The sequence below is a fragment of the Arvicola amphibius genome, chromosome 11, assembly GCF_903992535.2.
Source record: "Arvicola amphibius chromosome 11, mArvAmp1.2, whole genome shotgun sequence".
NCBI lineage: Eukaryota > Metazoa > Chordata > Mammalia > Rodentia > Cricetidae > Arvicola > Arvicola amphibius.
This window is the reverse complement of record NC_052057.2, coordinates 112,098,671-112,118,495: the sequence shown is the minus strand read 5'-3', so window position 1 is coordinate 112,118,495 and position 19,825 is coordinate 112,098,671. Positions and strand designations below refer to the sequence as shown.

Here is a 19,825-nt window from a genome sequence, read left to right as displayed (position 1 = left end):
GGTCTGAGTTCAATTCCCAGCAACCACATAGTGGCTCACAACCATCTGTAATGAGATCTGGCGCCCTCTTCTGGCGTGCGGGCATGCATCGAGGCAGAATGTTGTACACATAATAAATAAATAAATCTTTAAAAAAAAATAGAAATTTGCTCAATTTAACCTGTAACTGATATTTTGTCTTCTCAATAAAGTGCATCTTAATGATTAATAATTTAACACATTTATGAAATTAAATCATACTGGTGAATATTTATAGATAACCCTAGAGACTGGGGTGTGTCACTGATGCATTACAAACCCTTCTTCTTCAGAACTCTCTGCTTTATATATCTGGATCTCCTGATGTAAAACTATAAAGTCATGTCTCACTGAATGAAGAAGGCAATCTGCTAATGTGCCATTAAGTGACGTCATCATTTTACAGAGAGTGTATATTTACACAGGTATAGATAGCATATGCACCAGTCAGGGGTATGGTTGGGTCCATAACTGACTGTATGTATGTAATATAAATTTTATTCATAAACTGTGAGGTTCATTTGTGCCTGTTGAAAGAGGCCATCTTATGTCAGGTCCAAGCATATTCATCTCGTGTATACTAAGAAGCCCGAGTACAGCAGAGAAGAAGGAGAGCAGCAGAGAGCAGAAGGGGATTAAAAACACCGTGCCCTGCAGGACATCTGGAAAGAAAACACAACAGGGCCACTACCTTTCACCCTGCGGTAAAAGGTGCCTGCAATGGGAACAAGACATCAGGATCTCATCTGAGAAAGCATGCTCCACCAGATAGGAACTTCAGCATGACTGCCTCAGGGATACCACAGCCATTTCTGCTGGATATTATAAATGCTGATTTAATACTGCTTTCCTATCTATCTTCACTTTTTTTTCTCTTACTAGAAACCTCACTGAGAGGAAACCACTGTTCCACTAAGAACTCTTCATTGGAAAACCCCAACAGGGCTTCTCCTGCTGCAGGTCATGTGGACCTCATTTGATATTCGTGCATCTGCTGCTTGCTATTTGTCCTCTTCTTGCTTTCCTGATTAGGCTACTCCATTCATTCAACTAGATGCTGTAAGTGCTCGGTTCTATGATTGTTTTCTGTCTATCTGTCACTTTCTGTTTGTTCGTCTACTTTTACTTGCTATGTGTTTAATAGACTTACTCATTTAGAACCAAAATCCTGTTTCATAGTAGTACATTCTCAAAAATTTGGCAACAGTAAAAGATTTCTGGATACAAAATCATGAAATAATTCAATAAAAAAATCAAATGTATAATGAATCTGAAGTGTTTCTGGCAGTGCCCACCCTTGTCGCTTCACATAACTTCACTGAAGTTGCAGTTTTGAACACCCAACAAGCTCACTTTTCATACGAGAGAATTACGTTACCATATCTGTCTGTCTGCTCTCCCAGAGCATCAACGGTGCCGTCTGGATGCAGACGGACAAACCCTCCAGTAAGCTTGTTGTAGAACTGAAGAGTATTTCCTTTCATGAACTTCCAGCTCTCAGCAGCCCACTAAAATATAAACAAAGCAGAGATTACTTGAGAAGACAGGAAGAGAAGAAACTACTAATCAGTAGTCCTTACCAAAGATGGTATGCTGTTTTTGTTTAATACATCAAGCGGCTATTTGAAATTATTTGTACTAAACTATTTGAAATAAAACCTTACTGTTTCTTTTTTCTTAACTTCTAGCTTCTTCCCTGTAAGCAAAAAGAAGGTGATTAATTTGAAGAGTATTGAGCTTTGCTTAGCATCATAAACCTGACTTTCTGTATATGTTTATGTGTATTCAGGACACTCACTCACAGAGAAGACGGTGTTATCCCTAGCATACACTTCTCTGACAATTCTGCCGTCATCTTCTCCTTCGTCCAGCCATCTGTGGAAAGAAGAATGTGTCAGCTGTTTGCAAGCTTTTTCGTGACCCATTGGCACGTCTCCTCCCAGGTTAGAAACAACGGAAAACAGAGACAGAAAAATACATGGGCTCTGAGTTAATGAAGGGCACTGACACAGTGAAGGCAGAGTAGTGCAGATGGGGAGGGAAATCCTTGAATGACAGGAAAAGGTGAGGGAGGAGGAAGAATCACCCGCAGCTGAAGAATAAATGTGTTCTTCATTCCACAGGTGAGTCAGTCCGTTCTGCTGCTACTGCCAAAGCATAGATTTTATATCTGGTGAGCTAATAATGTGATCCTGTTCTCTGGCTACCAACTACAGTTCAGTTATTCAGACAATGGCTACTATTGGTTCCATAGGGAAGGAGGAAGAAGAATGCAGGAAAATCAGTAAATCTGTCACTGCTGATAGAGAAATGAGTCAGCAGTCAAGGCCCACTAGGAATGAGCCAATGATTTCATAAATGTTACTATTAACATTTATTATACAAATTGATTGCTTTTTAAGATAAATTGGAGCCTCATCAGAGACCACACTTTCACATCAGTTCTTACTTTCCTACCAGCATATAAAGGAAAATCATGCTTGAAGCTCTATCAAACTTTTCCAACATATTCAGTTTCAGTCACAAGGAATGATTGTACATAAAACTGAAAATATTTTTCCCTAGAAGAAGTGGCGCTAAAGATTAAAGTTCTCAGACTTGATGGAAGGAAGTTTGCTTTTCACTGAATGGGAGTTAATGGAGACTTGTAATTGGTCTAGGTACTGAGAGCCAGGTGACTGCTGAGTGGTCCTCCTTAAACAGAACAACCACATCATCTCTTCCGCGGCCCAAAGATGCATCACGGAAGAGTGCATAGAAAGAAGGGACGAGCTGGATGGCAGGAAGGGCTATGAAGTACCCATGATAGATATGACACGGCTGTGACACTCGGGAACTCACAGCTGCTGCAGGCGCCCATACAAGACCAAGTCTGTAAGCACGCAGTTATAACTGGGAAGCATGCAGCCATGCCCAGGGTAGGTAATGGCAACTGATGTCTGCCAGGAGATAAAGACTGTCTATAGCTGCACACACTCATCACACACTCACTCATGCGCGTGTGCCTGGTTAAATCTAGTGGAAATAAACAAACAAAAAACTAACAAAATAAAGTGAAAATGGAATGGCAGCTCATAGGAGGAGAGTGGTGGAGGTTGGTGGGATGCAAGAAAAATAATTAAAAATAGGGAGATGACTAGGACATAGAACTATCAAAAAACAAATTAATAAAAAGATTGATTTTCATAAATGTTATATACAAAACCTCAGGAACCAGGAATAATCGATAAGCTATCTAGTTCTCACCAATATATGAACTTAGAACTGTCGGATATGAACTGACGTGCAATGTAAACACACCTGTGACAGAAGAAGGCGTATTCATGGTTGGTGGTGGGATCCCTGACCACAACATCCTCAAGAAACCAGCCATTTCCTAAGAGCAGATTTGAGAAGATAAAATGTATTAATGAATATGTAGAGTATATGGGTTATGGTATGCTTTGGGTAAAAGGTCTCAATTCTAAATAAATTCTGTGCAGCTTAAATCTCTACTACTTCCAAAAACTGTTTGTTTCATAAGGATAATTACAAATATTTAACATGGTTCAACAGAAGTACAACATTGTTTTGAGAATTTTTATGACATATAGTTCACTATGACTTTCCAAATAAATATAGTATAATTATCCCCTTGATTTCAGAAATTACATTCGTGATGCTAAACCAAACAATTTTAAGAATATATATTTCATGAATTAGTAATTTTTATATTTTCACAAAATTACCAAGATTTCCCAAATATTGTCGAAGTCTATATAAACAAAATATACATTTTTAGATATGCTAATAATAAAGCTACTCATAATGTATCTAAGGACTCAGAAAAGTAAAGGTTGGTACATATAAAGACTATCATCTCTTTTCAAATGTTTAAATTCTTATTAACTTGCAAATAAATTAGATAAAACACAATTTTGTTTATTGGAAATGATAAAGTATTTTAACTACTAGTAGTAATTTTGTCTCACAACCATCTGTAATGAGATCTTGTGCCCTCTTGTGGAAGAGACCTGATTAGTCATCCTCATCAACTTGATCATGAAACTCAATATGGATAAGTTCAAAAGAACCACTATATACAGACTGCCCATGCATGCTTCAGCATTGCCAGGGCATAAATTTCATTCATTTTCTTTCTTTCTTTCTTTCTTTCTTTCTTTCTTTCTTTCTTTCTTTCTTTCTTTCTTTCTTTCTTTCTTCCTTTCTTTCTCTCTTTCCTTCTTTCTTTCTTTCTTTCTTTCTTTCTTTTGTTTTTGCTTTTCAAGACAGGGTTTCTCTGTATATCTATGGCTGTCCTGGAACTCACTCTGTAGACCAGGAAGGCCACAAACTCACAGAGATCCACCTGCCTCTGCCTCCCTAAGTGCTAGGATTAAAATCAAGAAAGCAGGAAACACAGCCAAGTTCTTGTGGTCAAGACAGGTGTCTCAACCCACCTCTGTTGAACAACGAGAAACCTTTCAAGAAATCTCATTCCCGGGAGACACCTTGCTTGCCTCCATCATGGGCATTTTCCACAACATTCACAAATTACCTCTTTCTAAAGGATTCTGGAATCCCATGCATATGGCATCCACTAAATTAGTTTATACCATTTTGAAGAGAAATACATCAATTTAGTAGGAGATCTGGGGAAAATACTTTTATTCCAATAATATGTAATAGAATCTTCATTTCCTTATTCCTTAGTCCCTTCCTTCTCTAAAGATTATCTTTCTATAAGGTGTTCTGACTGTTTACTAGATGCATGCAGAGTTTCGTAGAGATGGAGTTGAAGCAGACACCCATGAGAGCTCTGTGAATGAGCATTACCTGGGCCGAGTCCGTCATGGCCTATCACAATCTTGCATAAATTTCCAAGATTTACAGCTTCTAGGAAGAAGGTATCAATCTGCAATCAGTAAGAGAAAAACTCTGATTAGATGTAGATTATAATTTTGTTTCTCACCACAAACAAATTCATATGTGGCAAAAATCGATTGTAAAAAGTAGGTTCTTTAAGAAAAGATCTAAGCCTATCTATGAGTAAGAAAATAAAGACAAACTCTAAGTATGACCTAGCTGTGACATTGATCACCTTATTGACAGCCAGGATTAATTCAGCTAATCTGGCTGTGATTCTAAATCCAGAGGAGTTGACAATTAAGATTAACAATCACATCCCTGTAACAGGATTTAACTATACACTTAATGCCCCAGATTCTATTTACTGTCCACTTATGAAGCATTTTAACCTCCATTTAAGAACTGACAGCCAAGCAACTGGGGCTAACATGTGGTCACTTCATACAGCTCTCCCCTGTGACGTGGAACATGTTGAAATCAGCCCCCAGCTGTCTGTCTTTAGAGTTGATTGGATCTGAAGTGCAGTAAGGAGCATCACAAAGGAATTGGAGTGTGCATTCTGAACAGGAATACAAGCATTTGTCATAGACTCTCTCCTGGCTTTATAAAGACAGGAAGAGAGACCCTATGGCTCCCAGCTTCTCTGAGGAGTAAAGGAACTAGGTTGTTTGCATCACTCCAACTGCCTCTCAAAGACTGACTTCCATCCTGCCTGTTCAGACATTGACACACTTAGTAATAACACAGACAACAGTTAGATATAAACAACATAATTCCCTAACAGAGAAATTAAGGCCAGAGGATTTCAAATTCAAATTTCCAATTCAGCCTCTTTGCCTATATCCTAAAGAAACTAAGTGAGACCCAGTCTGAAAAACAAAATTAACAAAAAGAAGATAGACATTTTATCTAAAGATACAGCACTTGCCTCGCAGACACAAAGTCACAGATTCAACATTCATTAAATTTAATTGAATTTATTCAATTGAATTTTAGTATAAACATTAAGTAACAACAAATAAACAAGAGTTTAGACAACATGAAGTCTGGGCCTGGCAAGTTTACTTCCTGTATGAAGCCAGACTGGCAACCTGGGACCTGCAGTTCTTATCTAGAGCTTGAACCAATACATAAAGTCCAGAGACAAACAGAAGCAAGGTGATGTGTTCCAAACAAAATGGCAAAATAAATGATAAATTAGTCCTAATGGAAAGGAGATAAGTAAGTCAGTCAAGAGAGAATGAAAATAAACGTAAAGATTTCAGGCCAGGAGGATCCTTAAATAAACAAAGTGAGGGCCGGGCGGTGGTGGCGCACGCCTTTAATCCCAGCACTCGGGAGGCAGAGGCAGGCGGATCTCTGAGTTCGAGGCCAGCCTGGTCTACAAGAGCTAGTTCCAGGACAGGCTCTAGAAACTACAGGGAAACCCTGTCTCGAAAAAACAAAAAAAATAAATAAATAAAATAAAAAAAAATAAACAAAGTGAGGATTTCAGAAATGAGGAAGTACAAAGAAAATTCAGGTTCATAGGCACAAATAACTTCATTTTTTGTCATTGTTGAGTTTTTGTGGGGTTTTTTTGAGATTATAATATAATTGCATTTCTTCCTTCTCTTTCTTCCTTCCAAACTCTTTTAAAGACCTCTCTCTTATCCCCTTCAAATTCTTGGTCTCTTTTATTCGTAATTATTATTGTATGCATATATGGATATATATGCAAATATAATATATACTCTTAAATATAACCTGCTGAGTGCACATAATGTTCCTTGTATATATATTTTCAGGGACGACCATTGGGACTGGGCTCTTCTCTGAGGAAGACCACCTCTCCCATTTCTAGTTTACCTTGGTTGCTTATAGTTTTTTGTGTGAAATTTAAGCATTGTGGGCTTTCCCCATCCACTTTATTGGTTTTATCCTGATTCAGCTCACCCATGGTGGTCATGTCAGTAAGACATTGAAGGTGTAGCTTCTGTGGTTGTGAAGAGACACAATCTAACAGCAAACTCCTTGATCCTCTGGCTCTTGCAACCTTTCTGTCCCCTCTTCCCCAAAGTTCCCTGAGCCTCATGAACAAATAACTTCTATGATTCAGCAATAAAAAATTGACCCCCCTCAAACCACTAAAAAAAAATTTTCTATGCAAATAGACAACAAACATATGGGAATTGTTCAGTATCACTAGTTATTAAAGAGATATAAATGAAAACTAAAATACTCTATAATCCATTACCACAAAAAATAACTATTGCTTAGTAAGGAAAATAACCAGGAGCCTCTGGAATTGTCCATCATTGGTAAAACTATAAAATATTATAACCACTAGCGGAAACAATGTGGCAATTTCCCAAGGATAAAATGCAAACTACCATATAGCCCAGTTCCCTATTCACAGTAACTGAAGAAATTATCTCAAGAGTATTTATAATTTCTATCTCAAGAATATTTATAATGTATTATTTATAATATTCACAAAGTCGAGGCAACCCATCTATCTATCCATGAGTGAATTTATATAGTGTTGTGATGTATGCAACCAATTTAATATTAATCAGTGTTTAAAAGAAGAAAATCCTATCACATCTGACTTCATAGGTTCAATTTAAAGACATTGCGCTAAATGAGAAAAAGCTAATCAAAAAAGCTACTGTAATTCAATTTATATGAGGTAGTTAAAGTACTAAATTCATATAAATGGAAGAACAGGACAAGTAAATCGAGGGGTTTTTACTAAATAATTATAAATTTATAGCTTTAGAAAAGAAAAACTTTTTAGAAAACATATACATGTGACTATAGGTGTTTCTTGGTTTATAGTGGGGTTATATTCCAAAAGAATCCACTGTAAGTTAAAAATGCATTTAATACACCTAATGTATGTAACTTCAGAGATCACCAATATGTATACCGAAAGGCCTTATCTGTTGCTCCCACAGATATGTGGCTGGGTAGGTCCTATGGTTCATGGCTGTCCCTCAGCTTTGCTTAAGTGTCCCACTGTATATATACCTCCAGGTTACAAAAGCAAAGAAAAAGTGAAAATTTTAAGGCTGATTTCTACTCAGTGCAGGTGACGCTCACCTCCACCTTTTTTTTTCTTTTTCTTTTTTTTTTTTTGGGGGGGGGGGGGTTTCGAGACAGGGTTTCTCTGCAGCTCTTTTAGAGCCTGTCCTGGACCTAGCTCTTGTAGACCAGGCTGGCCTCGAACTCACAGAGATCCGCCTGCCTCTGCCTCCCGAGTGCTGGGATTAAAGGCGTGCGCCACCACCGCCCGGCCACCTTTTTTTTTCTTATTTGAAATTTTTAGTCAAGCCACCTAGAAGGAGTATCGTCTGCATGTTTAGACTTCCTTCCATTGCAACAACAGAACACTCAGACCAAAATCAGCCTGTGGAAGAAAGGATTTGCTTGTTTTCTACATCCCGATCACCCTCGACCATTAAGGGAAATCCAGGCAGGACCTCATGAAGGAGCAGAGGCTTCAATCATGGAGGCAAGCTGCTCACTGCCTTGCTCTTTTGGTGAACAATCCAGCACCGCCCACACAGAGGCTGCACCACCGTAGTGGGTAACCCCCCTAACACCAACCGTTAATCAAGAAAATGTTCCACAGACATGCACACAATCAAATCTGTTAGGGGCAGGTCTTCAGTTGGGGTTCCCTCTTGCAGAGCATCTTTAGTTTGTCTCATCTTGGCAAAAAGTAACCAGCATGCCACCAGCGAACCGTGTGGTTTAAATGCACAGACTGGCCACTGCGGCAAATCCCACATGCTTTTACCACAATCATACTTTTAAAACCAGACAAAGTAATCTTTGTTTACTTACTTGTCCTCTTAAAAACTTTACAGCGCTCTTTGCTCTAGAGAGTTTCCTGGATCCTGTGTCTCCTTTCTCCCCATAGATAGAAAGGTAGATATTGGCCACTGTTCCAGCATTCCAGAGCTCGCCTGTTGTAATATACACCTTGTATTTGGTCACTGACAATAAAAGAAAATAAATTTAAGTTTTAAGTGCCACGAGTTACTGACATAATTGAAAATCAAGGTTATAAATATGATCCAGAACCCAAACTTTAGGTAAGATGTAACAGAATATGGCACCTAGGTACCATCAGGCCATGCAACCAAGGATGCTCAACAGAACCATGAGCATTCTGCCTTGACCTGCTAAAGAGGCACATGGGAAGAAGACCAGGTGTTAAAGTAGCGCCATGCAACAGGTTGGCATTGGTCTTTCTTCGCAGTTCCCCAGCCTGGACGCCCTGCCGAAGAAACTTGGCGAGAAGCATGAGAGCTTAGACTCAAATTACTCAGAAGTCTCTGGTTTTGGTTCCACAAGCAAGGGCTACAGCTACTAATATAAAGACAAAGGAAAGACATTCTACCCTCCTCCCCATTGTGCAGCCTCTGGAATCCCAGTGTCTCTGCCCAGAAGCCAAGAGCCTACCTTTTGAAAGAGAGGAAATTTCCCTCTGCTTAATGGAGCTACACTGCAATAGACTGAGTCATCAGCCCCCAATGCCCATTTTACTCTTTCTTCCCTAGACACAGGGAGATTGGAAGTACATAGGACAATACAATTAAACCCAAATCTTTCAGCCACAGGAACAGAAAGATCTGGGAATGATAAAGGCTTTAAGAACTGAATAGATATTTGAACCACAGTCCACAAAAGACAAATTGGAATCTGTGACCTGGAACTAACCAATGTAGCCAACTGCGCTCTAAAGCAAAACTACTAACATTCTTTATAAATTTTATTGATCAGAAACTCGTACCTGCAGTGTCCAAGATACAGTATGAAATTCCTCAAGACAATTAGCAATCATAAAACTCGCCACTGTCATGGGTAAAGAGGCTAAAGAGACAGGACCAGTGAGGTAGCAGCACCATTGGCTCACAGCTGACGGCTTCCAGATGACACTGGCATTATTATATAGCAAGGACTTTAGAATATCTATCATACAAGCGCCCTCACCAATAATTATGAAGGCTCTTAAAACAAAACGAACAAACGAGAAAGTCTCAGCAGCAGAGGAATAGAAAATTTAAAGAAGAACCAGGTAAAATCTTCAAAATTGTCAAAACCTTCCAAAGAGAAATTTTGAATTCACTGAGCAGTCTCATAAGCAGACCGGAAAAGAAGGAGGACATCCATGAGAAAAGTGACCAGAGGCTCCTGAACCTGAGGGAGAGGAAAGGAGCTAATTTTCGTGTGTGGTGCTCCAGAGGCAAGGACGACTAACGCCAGAGTCCCTCCACCTTCCCACCTGAGTTTCATCCTTAGTACTTGAGCATCAATGACTTTTTCACATGTGCCAATCATATAAAGGTGGGTTTGGAAGGAGAAACTGCTAAGAACTATATTTATTTTGGAGTACAACTACTTTTTGCAATCATCCTCTGTTGACTAATAACACTTCTCTTTAAAGTTATACCTCACAGATATGAGCAGTCTAGTTCTAGATCGCTGCATTAAAGTCACACAGTTCTTTGTTTCCCTAGTACATGTAAAGGTTACATTCACAAGTGACCAAGAGAAGTGTCGCAAACCTGTAGTCCCAGATAGTCAGGAGACCGAGACAGAAAATCAGCTGAACCCTGAACCTCAAGGCCAATCTGGGCAACGTAATATACTTTTTTGAGTAATTCCATTTTTAAATGCTATTTTCATTCTAAAATTGTGTTCTGTTCCATAGAATTAATGGAATTAGTCTAAAAATGTATGTGTATTAATTTTTAAAAACATCTTTGGGAAAAATAAAAAGCTAAAAATCATCAGAACCATTCATCTCTCAATGATTCTATTTTTTGCCAGTGGAGGGTCTTGCTTTATGTTAATGGTGGCCATTGGTCATGGCAGGGTAAAGGTGGCCCATGTCTTAAAATAATCACACTGAATGATTCTCCTGCTGACAAAGACTTTGTAACATACAATACTATCTGACAGAATTTTCCCACACTGGACTTCCATTCAAAATTAGAGTCAGTCTTCTCAAATAATGATGATGCTATATCAAATATATTAATGTAGTATTGTAAATCTATTGTTCCTAAATTTTTCACTAAGAATACTTCCTCTTACCAAACCACTTTTATACATAAAAGGTAATTGTTCATTCTTTAAGGTTTTATCCTAAGATTTCATCAAGAAATTCAATCACATCTACTGTCTTAGTTAGCATTTCTATTGCTGTGATGAAACACCATGACCAGACGGCATGTTGGAGAGTAAATGGTCTACTTGGATTACACTTCCACAGTACTGTTCGTCATCAAAGGAAGTCAGGACAGAAACTCAAACAGGGCAGGAACCTGGAGGCAGGAGCTGATGCAGAGGCCATGGAGGGGAGCTGCTTACTGGTTTTCCTCCATGGCTTGCTCAGCATGCTTTCTTGTAGAACCCAGGACCATCAGCTGAACCCACAATGGGCAGGGCCTTCCCACATTAATCCCTAATTAAGAAAATTCCCTACAACCAGATCTAAAGGAAGCATTTTCTCACTTAAAGTTTCCTTTTTTCCAGATAACTCTAGCTTGTGTCAAGTTGGCACAAAGCTACCCAGCACATTTACTTTGAATTGTGTAGCTAATCCTACTGTGACTGCATTGAAGTCTCCAACTTCTGAAAGTCATCCTTTAGTGTTGCAATCAACTTCTCCAAACTACTGTTAACGTTGAATTTTAATCTCTTCCTATCAATAGTGAATATTCATAATGTCATTTTGAGTGGTAGCTTCTTTATAGGAGTTTTGCTGAGATCTACCAGAAGAATCAATATCTACAGCAATCACATCAAACGTATTTCTTAAACTTTTATGACTTAAAGTAGAAACAATTCTTTGGTCCACGGGCTACAGACAGTGTGTTGTGTTAGTGGCATGAAAATATTAGTCTTATTGCACACCTCCATCAGAGCTATTGGTTGACCAATAGCATATTGCTGTGAGCAGTAATATTCTGAAAGGATTTTCTTCTGAACAGTGTGTTTAAACAGTGGGCTTAAAATACTCAGCAATCACATTGTAAACAGATATCCTGTCATCTAGACTTTGCCGCCCCATTGTAGAACACAGACAGGTGCAGTAGACTGAGTATCAGCCACAGTAGCTCTAGGATTTTCAGAACAGTAAAAGACCACTGACTTCAAAACAAAATGGCTAAATGCATCTCCTAGCAAGAGAATCAGTCTGTTTTTAGAAGTTTTGAAGACAAATAATAACTTTTCTCTAGGTAAGGAAGACTCTGACCGCATTTTCTTCTATCACAAAGTGGTTTGCCTGCATCTCCCACCTTCCAGGAGAGCTTTATTACAGTCTAACAGTCTTCATCACTTCTACCTGGACCTTCCAGAGAACTAGCGAAGGCTTCTGCATCAGAGCCAACTGCTACACTATATCTTCATTACAGAGAGATAATTTCTTTTATTAAACCTAACAAAACAACCTCTGTAGCTTCCAACTTTTCTTCAGAAGTCTTCACTCTTTCTTCAGCATTTACAGAATTCAAGATAGTCAAGCTCTTTGTCATGGATAAGCTATGACTTAAGAAAACATTGTGGGAGATTTGATTCTGTGTGGGGAACTCTAAGCTTTGTAACAACATTACCGATAGTTCGTTCCTATCATTTGTGTGTTCACTGTAGCAACAGTTTTAATTTCTTTCAAGAGTTTTTCATTCATCGTCTGAGTAACAGGTTGCAAAAAGCCTGTTTCCAAGTTCTCTGGGCCCTTGGCATTCCTCCTTCACTAAACTTGATCACTTCTAACTTTTTTATTTAAAATTAGGCATGCACTTAGCCTTAGATTCAAACACTTAGAGGTCACTCTAGCATTATTAATTGACCCAACTCCAATAATGTTATATCGCAGGCAATAGAGAAGCCTAAGAGAGGGAGATAGGAAGATGATTTGTGAGCTGAGCAGTGCACACACACAAACACACACACACACACACACACACACACACACATTTGCCCATTAAGTTTGTTGATTACGAACATAGTCTGTGGTGTCTTAAAACAATTATAATAATAACATCAAAGATCACTGATTACAGATCATAATGAATAAACATGAAAACATTTGGAATATCATGAAAACTACCAAGCAAAATAAGATAGGGAAACACACCAAATGAACACGGCAACTATAAGACAGGTGGAACGGGGTTGTCAAAACCTTCAATTAAAACAAAAAACAACACATCAGGAAAATAAGACATGCTTGCATTTTATGCTTCAAATTTCCTTAAGAGAATAAAAAGCAATGAAGTAACTCTTATTGCTAACCCCTAGAGAAGAAGATAGAAAAGGGAGGTCAGAATAGTGTTTGTTTTGCACACAAGAATGGAGAGAACCAATATAAAAGTGAACTGGAGATGTCCTTACCAATTGACATATTCACTTAGGAGTCAAGTTTAGAAATGAAAACAAAATAGTTGGTTCATTTTTTTTTAGAAGAAACTGTTTTTTTCTTTTCTTTTCTTTTCTTTTGATATAGTCTCAGTGTGTAGCCCAGGCTGTCCCCAAAGTCAAGCTCCTCCCCTTCAGCCTCTTGAGTGCTGAGATTGCAAATATCATTATGCTTGAGCTAGGTGGCCTGTTTCTTTTTTTTTTTTTCATTTTTAAAATGTCCACAGGTCATCAGAGAGAGCTCAAAAGCAAGCCTAGATCTGCATTCCCCTAGAGAGACCATCATGATGACACCAGAGCTTTATGACAGCCACAGAAACTAAGCAGATTCTCCTGCATTCAGCTCAGCTCTAACACCAGAGGACACGCACTGAAGCTGGTGGGAATGTGTGCCTTCTATCCCTTTTCCTTGAAATCTCGTACCCCTTCCCTTCCTAGTTTCCTGACTTAACAAGATACTCCAATTTATGTACACATGTATCTAAAGATTCAAAGCTAAAATCACTGCATTTATAATAAGTCTCAAAGAGAATGAAATACTTAAAACTCAATTCACCCAAGACAACAAAACACTTGTCACTGGAAACTATGACACATTCCTGAAATAAATTCAGCAATGTAAGAACCAACAGAAAGATAGTCCATGCTTATAAATGAAGGAATTAATATTATTTAAATGTCTATATGATCCAGGGAAATCTAAAGACATTGTGTAATCAATATAAAAATTCAGCATAAAATGTATTGAAATAAAAAGCATAATAAACTACGTTATTATCTAGATTTAATTATCTCTGAATAATTAAACTACCTTGAAGAACAAAATGTCCTTACTACTCCATTTTCTTGATTTTAAAACATGCTACAGAGAAAAAGTAACACAGCATTCTACAAAATGATAGAAGTGAATAATAGAGAGCACAGCAGCAGCACCTAAATTCAACACCAAATAAATTCAACAAGTATGAGAAAACTACACAAGAGGGGATGGCAACTTCTTTAGTGAAAGTTGCTGGTAAGCTAGCTATCTACATGAGAAATAATGAGCTAGTCCCTTATATTATACTCAGAAAATAACTCAAAATGCACTGAGGACCTACACATAAGATCCAAGATAATAAAGTGCAAAAAATACAGAGAAATGGATGGTAGAACAAATTTCACATTGATTTTTCAGGCAAGAGAGCAAAATAATAGGCAACAAAGGCAAAAGCAGAGACATGCACATATTAAACTTAAAATATTCCACACTGTGAAAGAAAAAATCAAGAGTAAGCCATAAAATTGTGAGAAATAATTGCAAATTGTATATTTATTATGGGGATCGTATACAGAAAATAGAAGGAACTGTGAAACTTGACAAAAATAACAATAAGACAAAAAAATCATAGTTTGCGAAAATAATAGACAATTCTCCCAATAAAATAAATAAATGATCATGAAGCATGTGAAAACTCAGCATAAATATAGAACCAATTCAAAGAAAAGACACAGTATAAAACACTACTCAACCATTCAGATAGCCAATGTGAACATAAGAGAAACAAGTGCTACAAAAAAATGAGGGAAGAAAACTAAAGACAAACAATAGCTTCAGCACTTGTGTACTGTTGTTAAAATATTCTGGAATTACCATGTAAACACTGTAAGGCTCCTTCAAAAGATTAAATAATATTCCCCCATAACCCTGCAGTCACAGAAAGACTACAGGTGTTCATCAAATATAGCAGGGTTGACTTCTTTTCTTATTTCATACTACTTTTTGTTATATACCAAAATTCTACTTATCTGACAGAGGACATTGATTTTTCTGAGTGTATGGTCCATAAGGTGGCAATGAAATGGTTAGCTCAGATTTAAATATCTCCTTTTAAAATTTTGTTTTGGCCGGGCGGTGGTGGCGCACGCCTTTAATCCCAGCACTCGGGAGGCAGAGGCAGGCGGATCTCTGTGAGTTCGAGGCCAGCCTGGTCTACAAGAGCTAGTTCCAGGACAGGCTCTAAAAAAGCTACAGAGAAACCCTGTCTCGAAAAACCAAAAAAAAAAAAAAAATAAAAAAAAAAAAATAAAATAAAATTTTGTTTTGTATTCTTTGTCTTATGGTATTATTGTATTATGGTCTTATGGTAATACTATCTTATTTTATGAATATTGTTATGTTCCCCATACATTAAAAGAAATAATCCTGCTGGGCATGCTGGTGAGCATCTTTAATCCTAGCACTCAGGAGGCAGAAATAGGTGGATCTCTGTGAGTTCAAAGCCACCCAAAATGAGTCTACAAAGTGAGTTCCAGTACACCCAAGGCTGTTATACAGAGAAATCCTGTCTCAAAAAATAAAAGAAGGGAAGAAGGAAGGAAGGAAGGAAGGAACGAAGGGAAAGAAGGGAAGAAGGAAAGGAAAGAAGGTGATGTGGGAGTTCCCTCTGTGTGCTGTGATTACCATTAATGAATAAAGAAACTGCTTTGGGACTTATAGCAAGGCAGAACTTAGGTAGGCAGGGAAAGCTAGGCCAGTGAGAGTTCTGAGTGTGGAATTAGCCGTGCTGGTTTTAGACCTTACTTTGGTTCGGTATTTCTTCACCATGCCCCCTTTCCTCTCCTTTGGAATTCATGACCTCTATCTTTGAATGTTGGAAGTATGTGATCCTACTTTTCATTTTGATTTTACAGGGGATTGCCATGAAGAGATTGCCAGGAGTCTCCAAAGAGATTTTGCACTTTGGCCTTTTAAATATTCCCTGTTTTCTTCTTAAACTATATTTTTCCTTGCTTAACTTGCTTCTTTTCATTATAGATCTGCAATAATCATGTGACACAGTACAAGGCTGTTTTGAGATCTCTTCTGCCAACACCATTGATTCAAAATTCTTCAAATTAGCCTGCTGTGGGATAATGCTTTTGTACAACTGTAAAGATTTGTCACTCATATCGAATTAATAAAATGCTGATTGGTCAGTAGCCAGGAAGGAATTATAGGCAGGAGCACCAGACTAAGAATTCTGGAAAGAAGAAAGACAGAGACACAGTCAGCAACCACATGGGGAAGAAGCAAGATGAATTCTCACTGAGAAAAGGTACCAAGCCTTGGTGCTAAACATAGACAAGAATTATCAGTTAATTTAAGTTGCAAAAGGAAGTTAATAATAAGCCTGCACTAATAAATCAAACATGCATCTCCTTTAAGAGAAGCTTTCTGACTCAACTTTAGCTGCAAGAACCTTGAAGTTCTTTTAAGAGGCCCTGCCACCAAACATGGTGTTTATGAGCATCCGGCACCATGCTTCTGGGCTGTGTCAGGGACATTGAAACTCCACAGAGTTGTGACAAAAAACATGTTTGCCACCAGTACATCCTACATGAAGCTAGACTCTCAGAAAGCTAAGGACCTGAATAATCATATAGAAACTATATTAATTACAATACTCTTAGATAATAGCTCAGGCATATTCCTAGCTAGCTTTTACATCTTAAATTAACCCATTTCTATTAATCTATGTATCACCATGAGACTGTGGTTTACTGATAATGTTCTGGCATGTTTCTCCTTTGGTGGCTATGTGGCATCTCCTCTACTCTGTCTTATCTATCTATCTATCTATTTATCTATCTATCATCTATTTGTCTGTCTATCTATCTATCTATCATCTATCTATGTATCTATGTATCTATCTATCTATCATCTATCTGTCTGTCTATCTATCTATCTATCTATGTATCTATCTATGTATCTATCATCTATCTATCATCTATCTATCTATCATCTATCTATGTATCTATGTATCTATCTATCTATCATCTATCTGTCTGTCTATCTATCTATCTATCTATCTATGTATCTATCTATGTATCTATCTATCTATCATCTATCTATCTATCTATCATCTATCTATCTATCTATCATCTATCTATCTATCAGCTATCTATCTATCTATCTAATCTATCTATCTATCTATCTATATCTGTTTGGATTTCCCACCTGCTTTCACTCTGCTAAGCCATTGACTGAAACAGCTTTACTCATCAACCAAGAAAAGGAACACATATACTTAAGGACATCCCACATCAAAAAAACAAAATGAAAGAAAGAAAGAGAGAGGGAGACACAAATACACACACAGAGAGGGGGGGGGGGTAAGGAGGAAGGATGGCAGATAAATACAAATAAATACAAAAGGCCTCAAACAGAATAACCACAAAAAGAGAGAGGTTGGATATATAATAGTAACTGATTATGAATTGTGTTGTTCTGTCTCAAAGGAAAAAAACACACTCCAAAACCAGAATAACAAAAGCAGCATGGTATTGGCACAAAAATTAATGTTTAGACCAATAGAATGGAACAGAACAGAAGAGTGGAAGCAAAGAATAATTTCATGGAGCTACAGCCATCAGCTGCTGCTGAGAGAACTGTGTATACATGTGCAGAAAGGTTAAACTAGATCTTCATCTAGTTTAATTAAGGTAAAACTGTAAACTTTGAAACTACTAGATGAGAATACAGATAAAAATATGTTAATATGTAGGCATAACTTGGTTTGAGCTCGGACCCTCCATGTCCTATGTCTGAAGTATGTAGTAAGACACGGCAACAGGGTCTGACCTTCAAGTTCTAATAGTTGTGGCAACAAGGCCAGCTCGTACTGTTTGGGGCCAAGGATTCAAAAGAATGTCTCCAGATCTGGCACCAGAGTTTTAGGTAGATAGTCTATGGCTCTTGGGAGGTAATATTATTTTAAGTTTATAAAATAATGTTCCCCTACCGTTTTTACAAACACCTCTAAAGTTATTTATCTCTCCATCCTTCTTTTTGCTCGATATTATCCTCCAACTCTCCTCTCTATTTAGGTCTCCTTCTCCTGTTTTTTCCCCTTTCCCTCTATAGCACCCATGTCCTACTAAGCCCCTCGTCAAATGTCCTGCATCCTTTTCCCATAAGTCCTTTCTGCTATCTGGCTTCTGTAGTTACTTCAGGATACACGCTCAATCTAAATATCCATAACTAGGATCCACAAATGATACATGAAGCTTTCATCTTTCTGAGTCTCAATTGCCTCACTCGGTATCATTTTTTTTCTAATTCAAGCTAATTCAATCCATATACCTCCTGCAAATTTTGTGATTTGATTTTTCTATATAACTAAATAGAATTCCATTGTGCATATGCACTTTATTATTATCCATTCATCAGTTAAAGGATGTCTAGGCTGTGTCCCTTTCTTGGCTATTGCAAATAGAACTGCAAAGAATATTCTAAGCAAGAGTTCTATAGAAGGATATTGAGTTTTTTAATAAATGTGAAGAAGTGTTATATCTGGGTCAGATGGTAGGTCTATTTTTACCTTTTGAGTTTTCGCTATATGTATTCCTATAGCAGCTATACTAGGGTATAATAATCCTTTCCCTGTATTGATGTGGGATTCCTCTCTGTATGCTGTGAATGTGCATTGTTACCATTAGTTAATAAAGAAGCTTTCTTAGGGTCTCTGGCAGGGCAGAATAGAGCAAGGCGGAAATTCCAATCAGAGATAGAGGAAAAAAGAGGGCGGAGTCAAGGAGATGCCACGTAGCCTCCAAAGGAGGTAGATGCCTGGGAAACTTACCAGTAAACCACGAGCCTCATGGTAAAATATAAAATAATAGAAATGGATTAATTCAAGGTGTAAGAGCTATCTAGGAATATGCTAGAGTCATTAGCCAAACAGTATTGTAATTAATATAGTTTCTGTGTTGTTGGGGACTGCAGGCCACCAGACCCTGAATTTCCTGTAAACAACTTGTTTTCCTCTGCTCTGAACAACCTACAGCTGCCCGGAGCACGAGACCCTGATGGCAGGGGAGTGGGTTCTGGTGGCTGCAGCTGAAAGATCCTGAGAGCTGGGGCGTGGCCAAAGCACTATATAAGCTGCCCCTGAGCACAATAAAGCAGGCATTCTTGTTTCAAGGATGCCCCGTGTCTCTGTGTGTCCTTATGTGTTTAAATCTCCAGGCCCTTGCCCGACTGGCGAATGCAAAACTTCTCAGAGTGCATGTGCCACACTATGGGCATAGTACCATAGTACACGTAGTAGCCCGGATGTTACACTGTGTGGTTATTTGGGGTCTGAGCGGCCGGGAAACAAGCAAGCAGCCTCTGCCTACACTGTATACTCATCAGCCTTTGTTGTCTGTTGTTTTATGGATTTTAGCAGTTCTGACTGTGTTAAGATTACAGAGTATTTTAATTTGTATGTCCTTGTTTACTAAAGACATTAAAGATGTTTGTTAGCCATTTTTATTTGTTCTTATGAATACTCTTTATTCAGATTCATGACTTTTTTCCTTAAGTTGCTTGTTTCCTTGATTCTTAAGTTTTCTTTGTATAGTGTGAATATTAATTATCTCTCAAATGTATGGCTGGAAATGATTCTCTATTATTTTGTAGGCTCCATTTTTACTCAGCTTATAATTTCCTTTGCTTTATAGATTAATGGATTTTCTTAATCAATGTTACATAAAATGGGAAGAGCCTCATAAAGGAGACCAACAGGAAAACTTTGTT

The 19,825-nt window shown here is 38.0% G+C and overlaps 1 protein-coding gene across 1 annotated transcript in view; it reads right to left on the bottom strand.

Moving 5' to 3' along the window:
* Window positions 1–19,825, bottom strand: part of Rp1 (RP1 axonemal microtubule associated) — a 110,022-nt gene that overhangs the window by 60,408 nt on the left and 29,789 nt on the right. Inside the window, exons 6-11 of the mRNA XM_038348296.1 lie at window positions 8,698–8,849; window positions 4,834–4,912; window positions 3,319–3,394; window positions 1,817–1,893; window positions 1,683–1,714; window positions 1,397–1,526 (exon numbers count right to left, since the gene is read on the bottom strand). Coding sequence (XP_038204224.1) covers window positions 1,397–1,526; window positions 1,683–1,714; window positions 1,817–1,893; window positions 3,319–3,394; window positions 4,834–4,912; window positions 8,698–8,849 — 546 coding nt within the window. The remainder of the gene's footprint in view (window positions 1–1,396; window positions 1,527–1,682; window positions 1,715–1,816; window positions 1,894–3,318; window positions 3,395–4,833; window positions 4,913–8,697; window positions 8,850–19,825) is intronic.